At 50.1% G+C, this 18,661-nt stretch overlaps 1 protein-coding gene across 3 annotated transcripts; it reads left to right on the top strand.

The window, feature by feature from the left end:
• The first annotated feature begins 297 nt into the window (after positions 1-297).
• PREB (prolactin regulatory element binding) lies at positions 298-17,478 on the top strand. 3 transcript variants are annotated; one of them, XM_032954898.2, is made up of 10 exons: positions 298-452; positions 5,068-5,259; positions 6,414-6,525; positions 7,403-7,668; positions 7,780-7,860; positions 8,933-9,057; positions 10,277-10,450; positions 11,755-11,827; positions 12,590-12,752; positions 13,621-17,478. In XM_032954898.2, the coding sequence occupies exons 1-10, from the start codon at positions 330-332 to the stop codon at positions 13,713-13,715; spliced, it is 1,404 nt and encodes a 467-aa protein (XP_032810789.2). In that variant the 5' UTR covers positions 298-329; the 3' UTR covers positions 13,716-17,478. The 3 variants fall into 3 exon arrangements, with proteins under 3 accessions (XP_032810789.2, XP_075923407.1, XP_032810791.2); XM_076067292.1 differs by lacking the exon at positions 298-452 and adding an exon at positions 994-1,169 and having other exon boundaries at positions 12,593-12,752; XM_032954900.2 differs by lacking the exon at positions 298-452 and adding an exon at positions 1,005-1,169.
• The last annotated feature ends 1,183 nt before the right edge of the window (positions 17,479-18,661 follow it).

Genomic DNA, 18,661 nt, shown 5'->3' with positions numbered 1-18,661 from the left:
GTTTGCACAGTCACATAGTCACTTTAAGATGTTTTCTTGTTCGTGTTTTTTTTTCTTTTTTTGTTTGTTGCGGTTGCACCCGATTCAAGAGTCGAATTGCTCACAGGGCTATACCAAAATAAACTGAAACTGAAAACGCTCCCACCCTCACCCAACATGGCGCCCTACACGTCACAGCGCGCGGCCATCTTGGGCAGGGGCTGCGGTACAGTCGCTCTCCACTCACCCAACATGGCACCCTCCGCGTCATACTGCACGGCCATCTTGGGCAAGGGGCTGCGGTCCAGTCACCCCGCGGCCCCCCACCCCTCACCCCCCCCCCAACCAACATGGCGCCCCCGGAGCTGCACCGCGCGCCCTTTCCGCTCTACGCCGTCGCCGTCCTCTCCGACAGCCTCGTCGTGGTGGGCGGCGGAGGCGGCGCGGCGAAGACGGGCATCAAGAACGCGCTGGTGAGGGCGAGGTGGGCCGGCGGCGCCCGTCCGGGTTCGACTCCCCCCCCCACACCCACCCCGTGTACAAGACGCGAGGGCGAACGCCCGCATCGGGCGGCTCCTTGACCTGCGGCGCGGCCGCGCGGGGCCGTCGGGCCAGTGGGGCCAGGGGCCAGGGGCCAGTGGGGCCAGTGGGGTCAGTGGGGCCAGGGGCTAGTGGGGTCAGTGGGGTCAGTGGGGCCAGGGGCTAGTGGGGTCAGTGGGGCCAGTGGCTAGTGGGGCCTGCGCGTTGCGGCGGGCCGCGCTCGTGTGCGCTGGGAGTTGTGGATGCGGGGGAGGAGGGGGAGGGTACCGTTGATGTTTCTTGCCCGGCGCTGCGGGGTTGAACTTGGTGATGATAAACTCGGCGCGGTCACGGATCCTGAGCGGCGGGGGCCCGGCCCCCTCGCTGCCCCCGTAACCCCCCTCGCTCCCCCCGTACCCCCCTCGCTCCCCGTACCCCCCTATGAGCGGCTGCGGTGGAGGTGTTGGTTGTGGGAGAGGCCCCCGGGGTTGCGCGGTGTGCTGACGTGGCCCCCTCACGAGGCAGCGGGTGGGAGCAGCGGCGGCAGCAGCAGCTGCTGTCGTTTTGGGACACGTAACCCCCTCCTCCCTTGTTACTGTACGACTCGCTCCAGGCGGCGACGGCGGAGACGGCCTCTGTCAACCCCCCGTCACCCACCCACCCGCTGCCGGGTGAGAGCCGCGAGCCCTTTGGTCCCTACTCGTGCCACGCAGGTTCCAAGGTGGCGCGTTGGCGCAGTTCGTGGCAGCGTGTATGACGGCAGTCGCTGCGTGACAACTGTGGAGTTGGCTCCAGTGCCCACGGCTTGCCCACCAACGTGTCCGTGCAGGCACGAAGCCAGCAATGTTCTGGGTGCGTGGTGCTCCGTCGCTCTTCCGAGCGCTATCCAGGCCCAATGCCTCGCCTGCTTAGCTTCTGATATCTGCATAAGCCGGGCGAATTCCGGGTGATACGGGCAATAGGTACCGCAGCCTCGTCATACGGACTTCAATTAACGTGCAAATCACGAGCGTCGTCGTGCATTATTAATACGTCCAAGCGGAGAGGGGGAGCGGTGGTGCAATGGTTGGCGCACCGCAGCAGTGTAGGCCCGGAGATGTTAAGTTCTGTTTCCCTGCCACGGCTGACATCGGTGGCGAGTGATGTACACGGACATGTTGCGCATTCGGTTACAGATGCACGTTCCTCGTTCTTAGCGCGTTGCCTACATTCACTCGTGAGAGATGGAGGCGGCTGGGGGAGGCCTTCATCCAGCAGTGGATTGGCCATGGCTGCGTTGAACTTCTTTCGCACCGTGCGTGGCCAACCGTGCCCATCGGAGGTGCGGGAAGTTCGCCGATGGATTTGATATTTATAGAGAGCCCGCCCCTTCACTCAAGGCGCGTGGCATAGCTTACAAAACGATGTAACACTACATTGACACGTTCAACTCATACTGTGCTCATACGTTTACCCATAAGCAATGATTCGCGTATCGTAGATCGCTCTTCACACGCAATAAGCGACTTGCATCACATCGTATCTCATTTGGAATGGGCACCCCCAGTGGCAGCCGGCCCTGAGCCCATTGGGTGACTCGGCATCAGCCTGCGAGTGGGCATTAGCTCCCAGTAGGGAGCGATGTTTAATATGTATAATCACTTTTGAGCAAATTACACAACGCATACCTAATATGCTCCTTATACGTGTGTAGTGAGTCCAACGGAGTCGCAGACTTTCGATTTAAAGCTTTCGTGACTGCAAGGATTCATCTTCTTTGGTTCTTTCGGTGAAGTCACGTAGAATGCCGCGACACTAAGGCGCTTTGTTTCTTCTCACACAGCTTAAAGGTCGTGATCTCAGCGTGGCTTTCTCACTCCAGCGCTGTCCTCCAGACAGTCTCGTCCCCTTCACCTGATGAAGGCCGCTTGTGTTGTGGCCGAAACGTCGTGAGAATATTATTGTGTTATTTTATTTTATCAATTTATTATTTTATTCCCATTCTACGTGACTTTACCGAAAGAACCAAAGAAGAGGAGTCGCAGACGTTATCTTGGGAGCAACACTATTTATTGTACATCACCGTAACATAACAAGACCTCTGCTTGGGTATCCAATGCTCATCTAGCCACGCTACGGCAGGACTAGACACGGTTCGCGATCCCGGTCCGGACCACAAGCTGGGTCCCGGATCGCGTGGCTAGAGGCTTCCTCCCCGGCGTGGATCTTCCAACACCAACGCTTGAAGGACCCCGAGCTCCTCACGGAGCCCTCATTATATGCTCCCGGGCTGGAGCTGGCTCCGCCCTTAGCCCCACCCACCTTACAGGCCTCTCGAGCTCCTTCTTGAAGGTTCCCGAGAGCTCCTTTGGACCACGTGACCGGCCCCCCCGTAGTTGAAGTTGAAGAATATGGTCGGCAAATAAGCCACTAACTAAAGGCTGTGATTTTGATTCACCCGCTTGGCAATTTAAGCCGACAACTTCAGCGTTGTAGCCAAAGAAGAGAACGCAAACGAGAGTACGGCCAACGCAGAGATGGAGCAGTGAAATGACCTCGTGTGCAGGAGCTACACGCATTCATGTATCACTAAACCATGACGGTTGGGGGAGCGCTTCATCCTGCTGTGGATCGATCATGGCTAGTGATGGTGGCTCAATACCATACACTATCCATACAAAGATGATAAATATAGTCCAGTATACACACACCCAATAACGTTTATATCCATATTACACTCTTGACGCTTAACAATGTAGTATAATCACCATCAGCGATTTGTGTGGGTTTCTCTGATTCTAAAACTAGATTTATATTTTGAATTTAAAGCTTTCGTGACTGCAGGGATTCATATTCTTGGTTCTTTCGGTAAAGTCACGTAGAAGGGAAACAATGAAATAATAAAAATATAAATAACTGCCAAATCGCTCTCCGTGGTGCTAACGTAAAAAAACCGCCACTTTTTTCAAAATTTTCTTGCTGTGGTTTTCACACATGATGATGATGATTGCTTGTGTTGCATTCGAAACGTCGTGAAAATTTTATTGTTTTATATTTTTATTATTTTATTGTTTCCCTTCTACGTGACTTTACCGAAAGAACCAAGAATATAGATTTATATTGTAACCTTTAGTATTATGAAGAGTATTGGAAATGCAGCATCTCCTTGCAATAGCCCATGTGTACGTATAATAGAATGTGCCTCTGTCCTTTCATTATATCCGTCAAACACACTCCACCTGCTCGTGCATGTCCATATGTATTTTGCCGATGTTTTCAGGCATTCGTGAGATCAATAATTTAATGGGACACCGAGTGGAATGCCTTTGTGAAATCTACTCAAGTCAGACATTCAGTCTTGCAGACTATTCTGAGCTCTTTAGTAAAATATTTATTTGACTGGCATAATCTCTTTGAACATAGTGACGTTTTTTAATCTGGTATACATTTCCTTTGTGAGTGTGGAGTAATACTATTTAACACAGAAGTTAATTTATACATATTGGTGGAAAATCCTTCAGCATAGTGGTTTCTGCCTACTGTGGCATTAAGTGGGTCAAGCCTGCGGTAAACCACTTTTGATGGCTTTGTGAGGATTTTATTTAGTGGCTCTGCTATTGGGTCATAGCTTGATGTCTTTTTATAGAGTAACCTAATTCTCAGTAACCTAATTACATCTATCAGGTGTAGCCCAAAACCTACATCTTGTGAGCACTTGATTGACTGCCATAACCTGTGATTTCAGATGTATGTCGTATTGTGGGGTCGTTTTTACTAAATACAATCCTTTTACGATAGAGCTGCTCTGAAAATTATTCACGTAATTGCGGGTTTTGTTTTAGCCTTATGTTCATTGCATGTCCATGTTGAGCAAAAGTCCTCTTGCCCTTTCTTACTCTGAATTGATCTGTTACCCCAAAAGGCAGGTGCATTCTGAAATGTAATTCCAGGTTTGTGCTTTCACAACTGAGTTTGCCACCAGCTATGGCAGGAGGAAAAGAAAAATAAAAAAGATTATTGTTCGAGCAATGCTGACATTAAGAGGTGGCTTTAAGGAGCTCTGGTGATATAGATTGACTGCAAGGTGCTGGGTTCAGAATCTGGGATGCTAAATTGGCTGTAAGATACTGAACTATGAAGTAGCTGTAAGGAAGTGCAATCAGGAGATGACTTGTGCCTCTTTTTCCACTACAGAACCCAGTCATGCCGTGGCCATGCGAAGCCAGCCCCAGAACGGCTTGGGATAGTGCCAGGTTGATTTTCCATCGCAGAATCTAAGCCATGCGGCTGGCATCACATGCACTGAATAAATCGTGATGCACGTAGATCACAAAATGATGCTGTGAGTTCTACTGACATGCAATGAATACGCCGTTTACCCCGGGCGTAGATCTGCTTGGCCTCAAGCCAGATTAAAGGTGTGTTGTGAGGTCAGCATCATACGGTTTGGTTCTGGTTCAGCTTTGCAAATAACCTGTGGAAAGACCCACGCTGGCTTAGCTCAGATGCGCCAAGGGCTAAGGGGGCTCCAGATGCCGGTGCAGCAAAGAAGACGGGGTTGTTGACGCTTCCCGTGGCCTGTGCCAACAGCACTTCCTGCGCTTGGAATGGATCTCGGGGCGACCCTCGGCCTCGCTCCTCTGCAGCCACGACACGCAAACGCGCGCCGTCATGAACCTGGCGGCATGCGCGCCCCTACCGCCCTCCATCGCCAAGGCAAACATCGCCGCTCACGCTGCTGCCAACAATGCCAAGGCCCAGGGCAAGAAGGCAGGGGAGAAGGCGAGTCACTTTGTACAACTATGATCTGCCTTTTTAGGTCTCTTGTTGAGCATGTGTTCTCTCAAGCTTTTGCCACATGCTACTTCGTGCAAATCCTGAAGATGCCTGCAGAAGAACATGGTGGCGAAAGCTCGAGAGACAATTGACTGCAATAACCTACATGATCAAGTTTCTCCTTTCTGATTTGTTTTTTGTTACTGCATGTTCTCTCAGTGTGCCTGTTCTATCATTACAAATCGTTTATATTTTTTTATGTATATACTGTAAATATAAGAAGGCAATTGTTAGAGCGTGGATCCTTCATCAATGGTAGAATAAGTAGAAATTGCCAGGCATAATGGTGCTTAATATTAATCTGCTCTCATATGGTTGGGTGGCCTCTAAATTGGTCATCATTCAGTTCTGTTTGAGCTTCACGAAGAGTTAATCTGTGTAATAAGAGGCGACACGCACGTGTACAGCCTCTTTGTCAATCTACTGCTGGATGAAGACCACCCCCACCCCATGTGGGTTATGGTGGCTATTTGACCATACTTCACCGTGCTGGTTAGTGCAGATTGAAGGCAAGGAGAGCGTTGGTTATGCAACAGTAGTACAATGTATGTGTGTATGTTGAACTTCTCACCGTACGTAGCCAACAACAATGGATGTTGGTGCTCTGGCCTCTACTGTCGATGATGTTGGCCACCAATCCAAGCACTATCCAGGCCCAACGTTGCTTGGCTGTCGAAATCGGACGACTTTGGTCGCATTGCGGATGATTTAAGCCACTGGAGCTATGCACTTTTAAATTTAGATTGAAAACTCATTTCTGTAGAACTGCTTTTTGTGTTTCGTTTGTTGTCCTTCCCCCGCACTTTCCCATTAGCACGGTTGGCTCCATACGATGCGAAAGAAGTTCAACAAACATACATTTGGTCGTTTAGGCTCATGGGACATATACAACTGTACAAAACGAGACGGCAAATACCAGAAGGAATAAAAGTATCGGGCTGTTGAATCGAACCACGATGCCCAATCGTGACAAGTCGTCGCATCGCTGGAGCGAGCGAACCTTCACATCCCTAGCGATGGTTATTGTTGATGACGTTAGCGCTCCTGCCGCTGCTAGTTGTGAATGGCGCTGTGGTGGTGTTTGTGGCGGTGGCGAGTAGGGCGGTGCGACCGCGTTGGAGAGCGGCGTGCTGGCTGTCGGCATGGACGGGGACTGCCACGTCCTCCGTTATGACGAGGTGCCCACCGAGAGCCGCGCAGCGCCATCCGCCGGTGGGTGTCTCTCCCCGGGAGGGGGGGGGGGTGACATGGAGGATAACGGGGGCAAGAAGGAGTGCGACAATTCACCGTCTTCACGAATTCATGTTACTTTCTCAAGGCCTAGGGTGCGTGCATGGACCCGCACAGATCTTTCATCAATCCACAGCTGGATGAGGGCCTCCTCATAGATGGAGCATCATTTTCTCCTAAATACAGTCACGTGACAAAGGAGAGGTCTGTTTGCTCAACCTTAGACCATGTAACGATGAATCGTTTAATCAATTTATATCGATTGCCACATTTATGGTACGACATATAATCATCGCTTCTTATTTTTGGAACTTGAATTTGCTTTAGCTATGCTAAGAATTCACCACGGGGATGAAACAATTACATGCCTACTAAACATAGAAACCATTTATTTCTGTATCTCGCTCCATGCTATGATAACAATAAACAGCACAGCACACCTCCTGGAAAACCACATTGCTTAAAGCGGTCGAGCATGAAATGCTTTCCAACCAAGGTTGAAAGGGTTCATGCAGAGCTCTGTTAGAGTCCGTCATTCAATCTGTCCTTCACTGCAGGGGTACATGATGACTCAATATGGACCAAATTGGTGTAAAGTTGTGTTGCCCGGCAGGACTTAAACCCTGTTCAAAACTGGAGAATTTGATCGAATGGGTGCCCTAACCTAGGAGACACAAACCAGAGCAGAAAAGGACTATTTTCACATCTGTAAACGCATTTTGCCTAAACAGATGTCCGTCGGCTTCCGTGCTGCTCATCAAATAAAATGCTTCCGAGAAAACGCATGTTGGCACGCGTTACGAAATGCACGCCGATGCGTGATCCTTCCTGACTTGCTTCGTTTGAATGCCTTACACAGAAAAGGGGCGGCAGAGGAAAAAGGGAAAAGCGGAGGGCAAGGCGGAGGGCAAGGCGGAGAGCAAGGCGGAGGGCAAGGCGGAGGGCAAGGTGGACGGCAAGGCGGAGGGCGACACGCGGAACGAGACGCCGCAGCTCCAACTGGAGAGCCTGCACGTGGTGCAGACCGACTTGAGCGCCGACAGCGTGCAGAAGTCGGTCCGCTTCAACGCCGACTCGACACTGCTCGCCACGGGCGGTGTGGACGGGCACCTGCGCGTATGGGAGGTACATCCTCACGCGGTGGGGGATTGACGGTTGTTCGTTGCCGTGTGCGTCGAGCGAGCGGCGTTTGCGCTTCTCCGATGCTTAACGTGCCGCTGTGCTGTGCTTGTGCAGTTCCCCGACATGAAGCTCCTGCATGACATCGAGGCTCACAAGGATGAGGTGGAAGACCTGGATTTTGGACCCAGCAACACGGTGGGGCTATCGTACCTGTCGCACGTTCTGTTATTTCTGGGTTATGCACATTGTGGGCGTTGTTGAGAAATCTAAGTGGGCTGGAGCAGGACACATTGATGCCAACGGATGAGTCTCGTGACAGAATGGCAGCCAAAGGAGAGAACATGCCTGAGAGGACAATATCTGCAGAGGTGTAGCGATGAAACCAGGTTCAGTTCATAGACAGGAGCGTGATGGATTGTGGCATTTCAGGACTATGACAGATCACAATGGAATGGGGACGCCTGCATTTAGCGTCAGATGGACAAGGTTTTCACATCTCCTGTCGACTAGCGCCGCAGTTCTGCAGGTTTTACAGATGACTTTAAATCCCTGTCCGCTTAACAGCTGAAAACAATGAAATAGTCCTACTGAGAAATGTTTAGTTCAGTCAAGGATTATATAACTCAATTAGCTCCGTTGCAATAAGTGTACGGAATATACTGTGGCCCTTGATGACCGGAGTTGTGCATCCCGTGGATAGACCGTCGCTGATGATGTCTGTGTGTGTTTCTGTATCTTGGCACCTGCGCATGTGTGTGTGAACGTCGGGAGCGATAGCGTAGTGGTTAGTGCATTTCACTACACACCCAGCGGCTTGATTTCAATTCCGGATCATGGCTGACGTGAGTGCCAAGTAATCTGAATCAGTCCAGGACTTCCTCTAGGTCAGCGGTGGCCAACTGGCGTCTCCCGAGCCGCATGCAGCTCTTTAATCCACCACGTGGGGCTCTACCGAAGAGGCACAATGTAGAACGTGCTGCCACAGTAGCAAAGAATAATGAATGTCTCCCGTGCTATACAGAAAACTGTCAATATATATACACTTATATATAAACTTGGCTCTTTGCAGAACTCATGGGTGCTCTTTGGCTCTTGGTCTGTTACAGGTTGGCCACCCTTGCTCTAGGTCGACTCCCTTAATTGCAAACCTGGTGCAGTTTTAAATCAGCATTGGGCAGACAAAGGCGGCCTTGCGTGGTAACTGGTCACACCACCCCCTCATGCCTCAATGTGTGTCTGTGTGTCCTGTGGCGGTGCGCGCGAGCAGTTGGTGTCCGTGGGACGCGACTTCTCGTGCAGCGTCTGGCAGAAGGGGCTGCTCATGCTTGGCCTCGACTGGAATAAAGCCAAGCCCGACATTCCGGACAAGACCTACCGCTTCCGTGCCTGCAGGTGCCGCATCCACTGGAACCAAAAAGTCCCTACACCGGTTACACGTGGAAGGGCCGGGCAGCCTCCGAGCCTACGTCCATGTCAGCTATTTAAATATGAGATTTGGGATTTGGCTGTGTTATGCTTTTCAGCACTGGACCAGCGCCTTGGCGGGATTAACAATGGTGGATTGGTGCAGGATAGGAATGTAGCTTAGAGCAGACTTAAATTCATATCTGGCCACATTTCTGTTTATTTAAATTAGCAGCCTATTCTCAATGATATTAACATCCGGACTCGTTCAGATATTACCACTCGCAGATCGTAGTCGTGACCATGAAACGAACTTAAGTTGCTGGGTTCATTATGCAGCGCGCTAACCACCGAGTCACTGCCCATTCACCGACCAGCACTGTGTGATCAAGCAGCCCCTGTCACAGTCGAGGTTGTGGAGTGGCCTTCAGCAGGTGGTTGACAAAGGACCACAAGTATATATTTTTTTCATATATATACACACAAACCCGGCAATGACATCATGCCACCCAATGTGGTCGCACCACCACCAACATTTCGTGTTACGTCAATAGCATGAACCCAACCCCACCCACTCTTTCCAGGAGATTAGTTTGTGAACAACAAAAATGTTTTGAGTTGGCCAACCTCCAAATGAAAGACCCTCATTGAGGCTATATTGGCTAGAATGCATTATTATCATTTACTTTGTAATGATAATTTAAAGGCCTTTGTCAATCCACTGCTCAGTGAACCTAGATGTGGCCCAGGACCGGTTCAGACATCACTCGCCACTTATGTTAACCTCGGTTAGGAATCAAACTGCCAGGTTCATAGAGCAATGCGCTAACTACTGCGCCACCCCTACACATCAATTGCTTTAAATCATATTGAAACTATATACAGTACGGTGTGCGGTATTGTAACAATACACCCCAATGGCCTGCACAGCGTGGGGAGGCCCTAATCCAGCGGTTAATTGACACAAGGATGCTGTAGCAACGTGTCTGTCCATACCTTTAAAGTCTGTTTCCCCATTAATAAAGCTTCACATTTGTGTGAGGAAACCCAGGACATGGCTTTTCTTTAGCGAGTTACATACTTTTTTAATCCCACCACGGGCTATTGACCGCGGTCTTGTTGTCGGCAAAGCCGGTTCTATCGTCGGCAGAGCCGCTGACGGCGGTTGTGCCGTGCCGTTCCTCTGCCCTCCCGCGCGCGTCTCCAGGTTTGGGCAGGTGGCCGATAGCCCCGACAAGGTGCGTCTCTACACGGTGCACATCCCGCACAAGCGCGAGCGCCGCCCACCGCCCTGCTTCATCACCAAGTGGGAAGGGCAGAGCTTCCTGCCGCTCCTCACCGCGCCCTGCGGCACCGAGGTCGTGTCCACCTTCACCGTCAGGTACGAATACCGGAGGTTCGAGCCGGAGGGCACGGACGCTCAGAAACGTGCGAGGAGGCCGAGGGCAAGAGCCAGACTCGCAGACGCCCGGACACACGTGTGGACACACATGTAGCTATATATTCTTGGTTCTTTCGGTAAAGTCACGTTGAAGGGAAACAATAAAATAATAAAATATATATAAAAACAATAAAATTCTCACGACGTTTCGACTGTAACACAGTCATCATCAGGTGTGAAAAAAAAGCCAACGGCAAGAAGCATTTGAAAGAAGTGGCGGTTTGTATTTATTAATTTATTTTCGAACAGTGTTTTTATTTCTTTTTAAAAACGTTGGCACCACGGATAGCGATTTGACAGTTTGTTTAGAAGGACGAGTCCATCTATGTTCGGAAAAGAGGAGGGGGGAGGCAAAAAATGTATGTATGCTGTCTGAAAGCCACCGTAAGCGTGAACAATCAATTAAGACCCGAAATGGTTTATCTTGGCACCTGCGCATGTGTAGCTGTTCATTGATGTATTGATTAAGATGTTATTTCTTACACTCGCAATGCATGCATTGAATTGTCAGACAGGCAGAGAAAAAGCTTGTTGTAAAAGCAGATTCAAGCCTATTGCCTTGGACAAAATCATACGGAATGTGACCAGTCGTCTCCGATCTGAGAAGCTAAGTAGAATACAGTTTTTTGGGATATATACAGCACATTTTGCACGTCGGTAATGGAACAAATAAAATGATAATACAAACGTGACAAAGGTGCTCGATTGAATTTAAATCGTCATAAAATTAAATTTATTCAGAGAAAGGTTTATAAACTGTAAACTATTTTTATTTTACCAGGTACGGCCCACAGCCGTACAGCTCTTTTTCAGAAGTGACCTGGCCACAAATAACAGCTCAACAAAGTGGAAATTTATAGCAGCCAAATACACTAAACGCATGTTTCTAAATGTGGAGGGAAAAAACCAGAGGACCCGGAGAAAAACCCACGAGGCCACAGGGAGAGAGACACGCAATACTCCAAACATACAGGCTTCAGGGTTGGGATTGAACCCACGATCTCCTGCATATCAGGCGAGGTAGTTAACATCTCGCCACCGTGGCGTTTGTTGCCTATCTGCTTCCCTAAATGAACCTGGGTAGGCTGCTCGTGCGAGTTCTGTTCGTGAGCAGGCAAGCAATTGGGGTGGTGAAGCCAGCACTGTTATTAGGGATGTGATTAGATTATGTATTAAATGGAAATGAATACATGAATTGACCGTGGCTGTTGCCCTATGTGCACCCGCCTCTGGTCTGTGTCCAGCGAGTCGGGAACGTTCCTCGGACTGGGCACAGTGACGGGTTCCGTGGCCATTTACATTGCCTTCTCCCTGCAGGTGAGTCATTCATAACCGGAACATACCAGCCCCCACTCGCCTTCAGTAAAGATACCAATAATAATGCTCTTTAATAACCCAGCCTCAATACATTTCGAGATCATTTTTCAATAGGGATCTGCATTGGGATGTTTGGTAAGTTACACGAATGAGTGTTTGGCACTGAGGAAGAAACCACAGAAACCGGAGAGAGCCCATCCAGACAAGGAGATGATCTGGATTGAAGAATGCAATACGATACGTTACTGCCTTCTCTCGGCTGTCTCGCATCGACCTGGGCTATAATCTCCGGGCCATCTTTATACACCAGCCTCTCACCTGCAACTATGTATTTGTGGTTGTTAGGATCCAGCAGAATTGCCCCACATTCCTGAAAACAAACTAAGGTACATGTTCGAGGGTTCTGTATTGGATGGCTTGTTATATCCACATATTGGATGCTAGTAGTTTAAGTAAAAAAAAAAAATCGCATACACCGAATGCTGTTTATAAACCAGTCAGATCATTTTGACACCTACCAACTAATATTCATATGAAAGCCTGCGCCGCAAATGTACCTAGAAGATAGACAAAGGTGCGCACATCTCACGAGCATGATCGTCACCCGCAACAACAACAACAACATCATCATCATCTTCATCGACGAATACCGTCGTGACTGAGCCAGCGCGTGTCTGTGCGTATCGTGGTGGCGGGGGTGGGGTTGGGGGGGGTGTGGGGAGCACCGCGCTGGAGCTCGCGTTCGCCGCGCGTGTCGCGCAGCAGGCGTACTACGTGCGGGAGACGCACGGCATCGTGGTGACGGAGCTGGCGTTTGTGGGCGACAAGGCGGGCAGGGGCGTGGCGCTGCGCGGAGACAACGACGCTGCCGTGCTGAGCGTCGGCGTGGACAGCCGCTGCAAGCTGCACCTGCTGCCTCGACGCAGTGAGTGCCGGTGGGAGGCGGGGATTGGGGGGGCAGCAGCATGAGAGGGACGTAGGGGCACCGGTGGAGGGAGGGGGGGGGAGGAGGGGGACTCCAGGGACCAGGACAACGATCGATTTCTCAGTTTCTAAGAGAGTAGGCGTGCGATGAAGCATCGATTGGTCAATGATTTTGTATAGGGTGGAGTGGTGGTGCGATGGTGAGAGCACTGCATGATAAACCTGGCACGATGAACCCCGCACCTCCGATTAGCACGGTTGGCTACGTGCGGTGCGAAATAAGTTATACATACGGCAAATAAGAGTTCCGTTGTTGACCACGGCCAACGTCAGTGGCAAGTTACATATGAAATGGGCCTGATTACCTTCCCCTCTTTACAAATCCACACTTACCAGTGTGATGAAGTCGGGTCAAGCAACCCGCCTGATCAACATTTTATGGGGAGGCCTTCATATAGGAGTGGATTGACAAAGGGGAGTTAATTTATTCGAATAATTATAGTAAATATTGCGTGTTGTATGGACTGTAAGTGATTCACGTGACTCATATGGCTACCAAAGGCACAACATTCACCACAGCAGAAATTAACTGATTCCTGAATATAATCACAAACCCGAATTGTGAATGTTCATGGAATGATAAAGGTCATAACATTTTGCAGCCACTGCCCTTGGAGTGGTCACTTAATTGTAATATTTAATATGAGAACCAGCTCCAGCCTGCTACAAGACTTATCTTGAAATGTATCCATTGTACAATTAATTTTGCGTCATTGTTCATGAATCTCAGTGGCGTCTTGCACGGTCTGCACTGTGGGATCGGTGCCTGATCATCTCACTGAGCTGTGTGACCGTGTGCTGTGTCTCAGCCATGCTGCCGGTGTGGCTAGTGCTGCTGTGCTGTGCGGGGATGCTGGTGCTCACCATGATGCTCATCCAGCACTTCTTCCCGGGCTTCCTGTAACATCCGGCAGCACCGCAAGCGCCTCTCCTCTCATAATCCCCGCCACAACCCCCCACATCCGACACCACCTCCCGCAACACACAGATGTAGAGTTACGTACACACCATGGCGACATGGACACACGGGCGTGGAACAATGCCGATGCACCATCGGGCAGCCGCAGCCAGGTGGCAGAGGATGTCTTTAACCGAACCCCACGGATACACGGACACGAAGTCACGAGGACACCCGTACGAAACGTGGCCGCTTGGAATGCGCGGCTGCCAACGGGAAACAAACGTTCTCACGCGCTGATCCATCGCAGCCGCGTGGATGCGTAGCAAAGCGTCGGTGTGCACACACGCGCAGGCGCAGCTTGTCTGCGACAGAATCTCTGGGCGACTCGCGTTGGTTCCTTACGGAGCTGTGTATGGAACCTTTCTGAGAAAAATCGCCCAAACGTGGTGCGCTGTAGGCATGTTGCGGCTGCGGGCGGCAGTATCTGTCGCGACCGAGCCGGTGCCCCAAGTGACACAGACGGTGGCCCGGCTCAGTTTGGCAGCTTTGCCGATTCGCACTAGGAAGCATGCCCTGGCACAGGCCAGCATGCCCTGGCACAGGCCAGCATGCCCTGGCACAGGCCAGAGAGCCACCCTGAATACATGGTGCGAGTAAAACTCACCTTTCCAAGACTCCGAATTCAGGAAAAGATATTTAAACATTGTAAGTGAAAAAAATGCAATCTTTTGCGTACGGATATTGTGTTGTGAGTGGTGCAATTTTACCAGCGCACCGTCTGGCGGCTGAGTTCCTGTTGAATTTTACGATCATAATTATAATGGGGAATTCACAACCGAGGTCTCAGTGCCCAACTTCCCAAACCATTTTAACACATAGGCTTTCACGACCAATATTATCCATAATAGAGATTTTTTTGGGTTAGATTTCGTAAATGTAAAGGTGTCGTTAAACCCGCCACCACCTGACACAGCCAATTAGTAAGGTTTGTGTTGGGTGGTGGTGGTTTGAGCGACACATTTATTAATACCCGATCTAACCCAAAAACCTCTTATGGATTCCCAAACCACGTTGGCAGATTGTTGCCATGATCCATATATTTCCAGTAATTAGCGCCTTGTTTGCTCTCATCGCACGGCACTGGACGGGCCGCATGGTATGAGAGAGGTATCTTGCCTCTGTCAAGTTTTCGTAGTTCTGAGCCTTACAATTTGAAGAACCTCCACGGCGGAGTGGCACGTGACCAACGTGACCAACGTGACTAACGTGCACCCTTCCCAGTGCACAGTCGTAGAGGGCCCTTAAGTAAAACGTGTCGACGGGTTCACCGGTTCCAAGCGCAGCTTGTGCAATTTAACGCCTCGTGTGACTGTAAAGGGCCCAGTTTGACATTGAGTGTCGTAGCCGGACTTGTCGAGTTGTGTTGGCAGCAACACGCCGGATTGTTTACAGACTCTTGCTGCTCTGGGACGGGTGACCCCGTGGGTGATGGCAAGTGCGGTTTGAGTGCGGCTTCTGTGACCAAGAACCCTCACACTCGGGACTATTGAGTGTATTGGTGATTATTGTCGACGGTATTTGCATGTTTATAACTGTTAGGTTCATGATGAGGACGGGAATCTTTAAATAATGGCGTTATTCTTATTCCCTGCATGGTAAGAGTATTGAGAACTTCGCGATTACTTTTAACCTGCCTGATTCTTGCATTCTGACTGTCCTCTCATGTTTCCCAATGCTGGCGAAGGTGGAGAGCACAGATCCAGCAGCGTAGAAGTATAGTACAACAACGGAATTTGCTCCACTACGTAGCTTTATCAATCCAAATTCTATTCCAAGTCAAGTGGAATGATGCACATTTGAAATGTTAGAGCTTAAAATGCCCAACCCTTGCTCCAGTACCTGTGCCGATTGATCTGAGCCAACGCAACGGATCACCCCTCAAAGGGGGGGAATCTCAGATCGGGGGGGGTGGGGGGTGTGATTGTGGGGGGGGGGAGCACCCAGTATCAACATTCGTCACTAGGGGACGCTCGTGTCCTTAGCGTGCCCTGTGTATTAACGATTTCTTGAGGGTTTACGCGCGAGTGGTAAAATACCTCAGCAGAGCATAGCAGGCGATGCCACTGCACCAGGGGCCCAGCTGCTGCGGGTCGCGAAGAGAAGGAGAAATTGGGCACGGGGGCTTTCCTTGTAATTCCACGCACCAGGTTTCCCCGAGCCAGACCGCGCCACCACCCCCTGGATATGGCCCTCGCGTTATATATTTTTTTGCGTGGCTCGCGCGAGTTCTCGTAACGCAGTCGTGTCTTACCCCGAATGGTAATGAGGCCTTTCGATTCCACGTTTGCGGGAGCACAATTGTGCTGCTATAGCTCCGACCCTCCGGTTTTCTCCAGCGTAGTTCACAGCCGGGTCACTGCTCCTCACCTTTAACCCCTGACCACAGCTAAATGGTCTCTGAACCCCCGTGATCTCCCGCCCCCCCCCCCCCCCCCCATTGTCCCTTGTCGCATTTATCACAGAACCACATTCCTACTAACGCCCCCCCCTCCCCCAAATCTCCAAGAATTCCACGCACCTGCAGAGCGTCTGTAATATTTTGCCGAGACCCCTTTGTGCAATGCACACACAAGCGGCACACGCTGCTACCAGCTGAGCCACAAATTGATTACAGGTGGTGTTGCTAACCTGCAGACACGTGCACGTGGATGGACAGACCCATTGTCGGTGTTTGACAGATGTCTGCAGATATGAAATGCCCTGAGGTGGTTGGTGTCTCAGGGGACTAAAGCTGTGTCTTGACAGAACACTGAGCCAGCACTTTTGAGAAGCCTTGGTTCAATCACTGGTCAATTGGTCGAGGTAAAATCCAGTCGAGTGGAATGTGGTTATTTTGTCTCAATGGTACCTGCAACAACCGCACAAAGAAAACAAGAGTGGCATTTTGTTTCTTTTGCACAATGTCACGTGGCCCATCTCTGTTAAATCTGTATATATTCACGAGATGTAGCGTTGGCCACTTGCCTGCCTCCAGATGACAACTCGGTCGAGTGGTATCGTAGGACAGACCCGTTGACGATAATTGGAAGCCAGCGGAGCTGCTTCTAGGTTGTTGCAACATGCGACGTTTGGCTCTGTCTGTCGGGAGCTCTCGAATGTATAAAACACTTCACGGTGTCCAAGTTGTGCGAGTACTTTTGGAATGTAATCATGTTTATCGCAGCCCTTTTTGTGAATCCGCTGCTGGACGAAGGCCTCCCCATGCCGTATCGGTCGCGGCCGTTGTCTTATCATGCTTCGCCGCGCTGGTGTGTAGGTTCGTGAAAAGAAATGCAGATGAGGGTAATCGTCTTGCTCTAGTTTCCAGAGGTCATGTTTGTGTATAACGTGGCTCGGGACCAACCATGACTGCCCCGCTGCACTCCCAGTTCACTTGGGCTGAGTCCAACTACGCCTCCTGAAAGGGCACCTCCAAGTCAATTTGACCCCAACTCATTGAACCACGTTAAAAGTCTTACACTATTTATGTACGTTTGTGTCTTCTGTATGTATTTAAAAATATAATGGGTAAAGGCAACTTAACTGAATTTTAACATGATTCCACGGAATTAATGGGTCTGATTACGGCCCGATAGTGACAGTAGAGACCACGTTGCGTGGTGTTAAAATTGTAAAAAAAAAAAGTAGATCCTGATTTAAAGCGTTTCCAGTTGTGTAAGGCCCTCTGCCGCAGAATACATCTCATCAATAAAGTCATTATTCTTTACACTCGGGTCGTGGCTTTGCTAACCGATGTGGTTCGACTGCCGATTTAATTTGGCCACTCTCATGGCATCATTGCATCAGAGTCGATTTGTTCAAATAAAAAAAACCCCAAAGTTGAAAGTCGAGCGAATGCTTCAAATTGTGCACGCATAGTTACCGAATATTCACTGTCTCTCAGAATTCTGGAAAGAACCCACATTAAAAACAACAGCAACAACAGGGCATGCATATTCATAGTTGTCTTATTTTTAGCCATGTACTGTGCAGGTACAGCCTTTCATTTATCCACTGCTGGATCAAGGCCTAGCCCACGCCGTGTCGGTCATGGGGGTTGATTGACCATGCTTCACCAGTACGAGTTGGTGAAGGGGGCACCCACCAGCCTCAAGACTGAAGATAAGGCTATTATTCATGGAAAGGCAATTCAGGTGGAGGCTAGTTTCACTCTAGTTGGGGAGCACCTGTGCTATATCGTACACTATGCTTGTGCTACAATTTCCCGCATTGCTGTTACACCGCCCAACTGTTTTTCTGCCATGAAACTGGTTTAAGAAAAAATATCTCATCGTATTGTACAAGAGGCCAAATCAAGTTTCCTATTTAGTTGCTGCGGCATTTTATTTGGGTTACCTTAAAACTCGGGCACCGATTCAAGGCAGGCATCCGCGGATGTCCCAAGGGCTACGAAAACGACGCGGTGATTAATACCGAGCGGAGAGCGGTGCTGAAGAAGACACCCGATAGGTGGGGCCTAGGGTGTTGCTCACGATGCACATCAGTTGTCGTCTGAAAGCCTGATCTGGCTACCTCTAAGTTGACTCGGCCTAAATTAGCATTCTCGGTTGTTGTGTTGCGAGCATTAGCACCGGGGAGACAAAGGCGGGCAGGCTTTAGTTTTGACCTCCCTGCGTCATGCGTCGCTTACGCTCCCGGCCTTCGTAGGTGCTCGCTATCAGCACTTGTCTTAGCAGTAATGCTATATGGGGGATTTATTTTATGTTTGTGCCATGTAAATCTGTGTGCCCGTGTGTGTGTAAATTATGTGCGTGTGGTTGAGCTGTTGTGGGGAGCGGTAGCGTTGCGGTCCGTGCGTTGCGCTAGGAGCCTAGTGACCCGCGTTCAATTCCCGCTCGTGGCCAACACCATTGACGATTATCAACCGGCGCGGTGTGTAAATAACACCA

This window comes from Petromyzon marinus, chromosome 15, assembly GCF_048934315.1.
Source record: "Petromyzon marinus isolate PM22_M1 ecotype Great Lakes invasive population chromosome 15, UKy_Petmar_22M1.pri1.0, whole genome shotgun sequence".
In the NCBI taxonomy this organism is placed as follows: domain Eukaryota; kingdom Metazoa; phylum Chordata; class Hyperoartia; order Petromyzontiformes; family Petromyzontidae; genus Petromyzon; species Petromyzon marinus.
This window is presented reverse-complemented; position numbering and strand designations above follow the sequence as displayed.

Coding starts and splice junctions, on each gene's coding strand:
- PREB (XM_032954898.2), top strand. CDS start 330: ATGGCGCCCCCGGAGCTGCACCGCGCGCCCTTTCCGCTCTACGCCGTC. Junction 5,260..6,413: donor GCAAGAAGGCAGGGGAGAAG/GCGAGTCACTTT, acceptor GGTGGCGAGTAG/GGCGGTGCGACCGCGTTGGA. Junction 6,526..7,402: donor CCGCGCAGCGCCATCCGCCG/GTGGGTGTCTCT, acceptor TGCCTTACACAG/AAAAGGGGCGGCAGAGGAAA.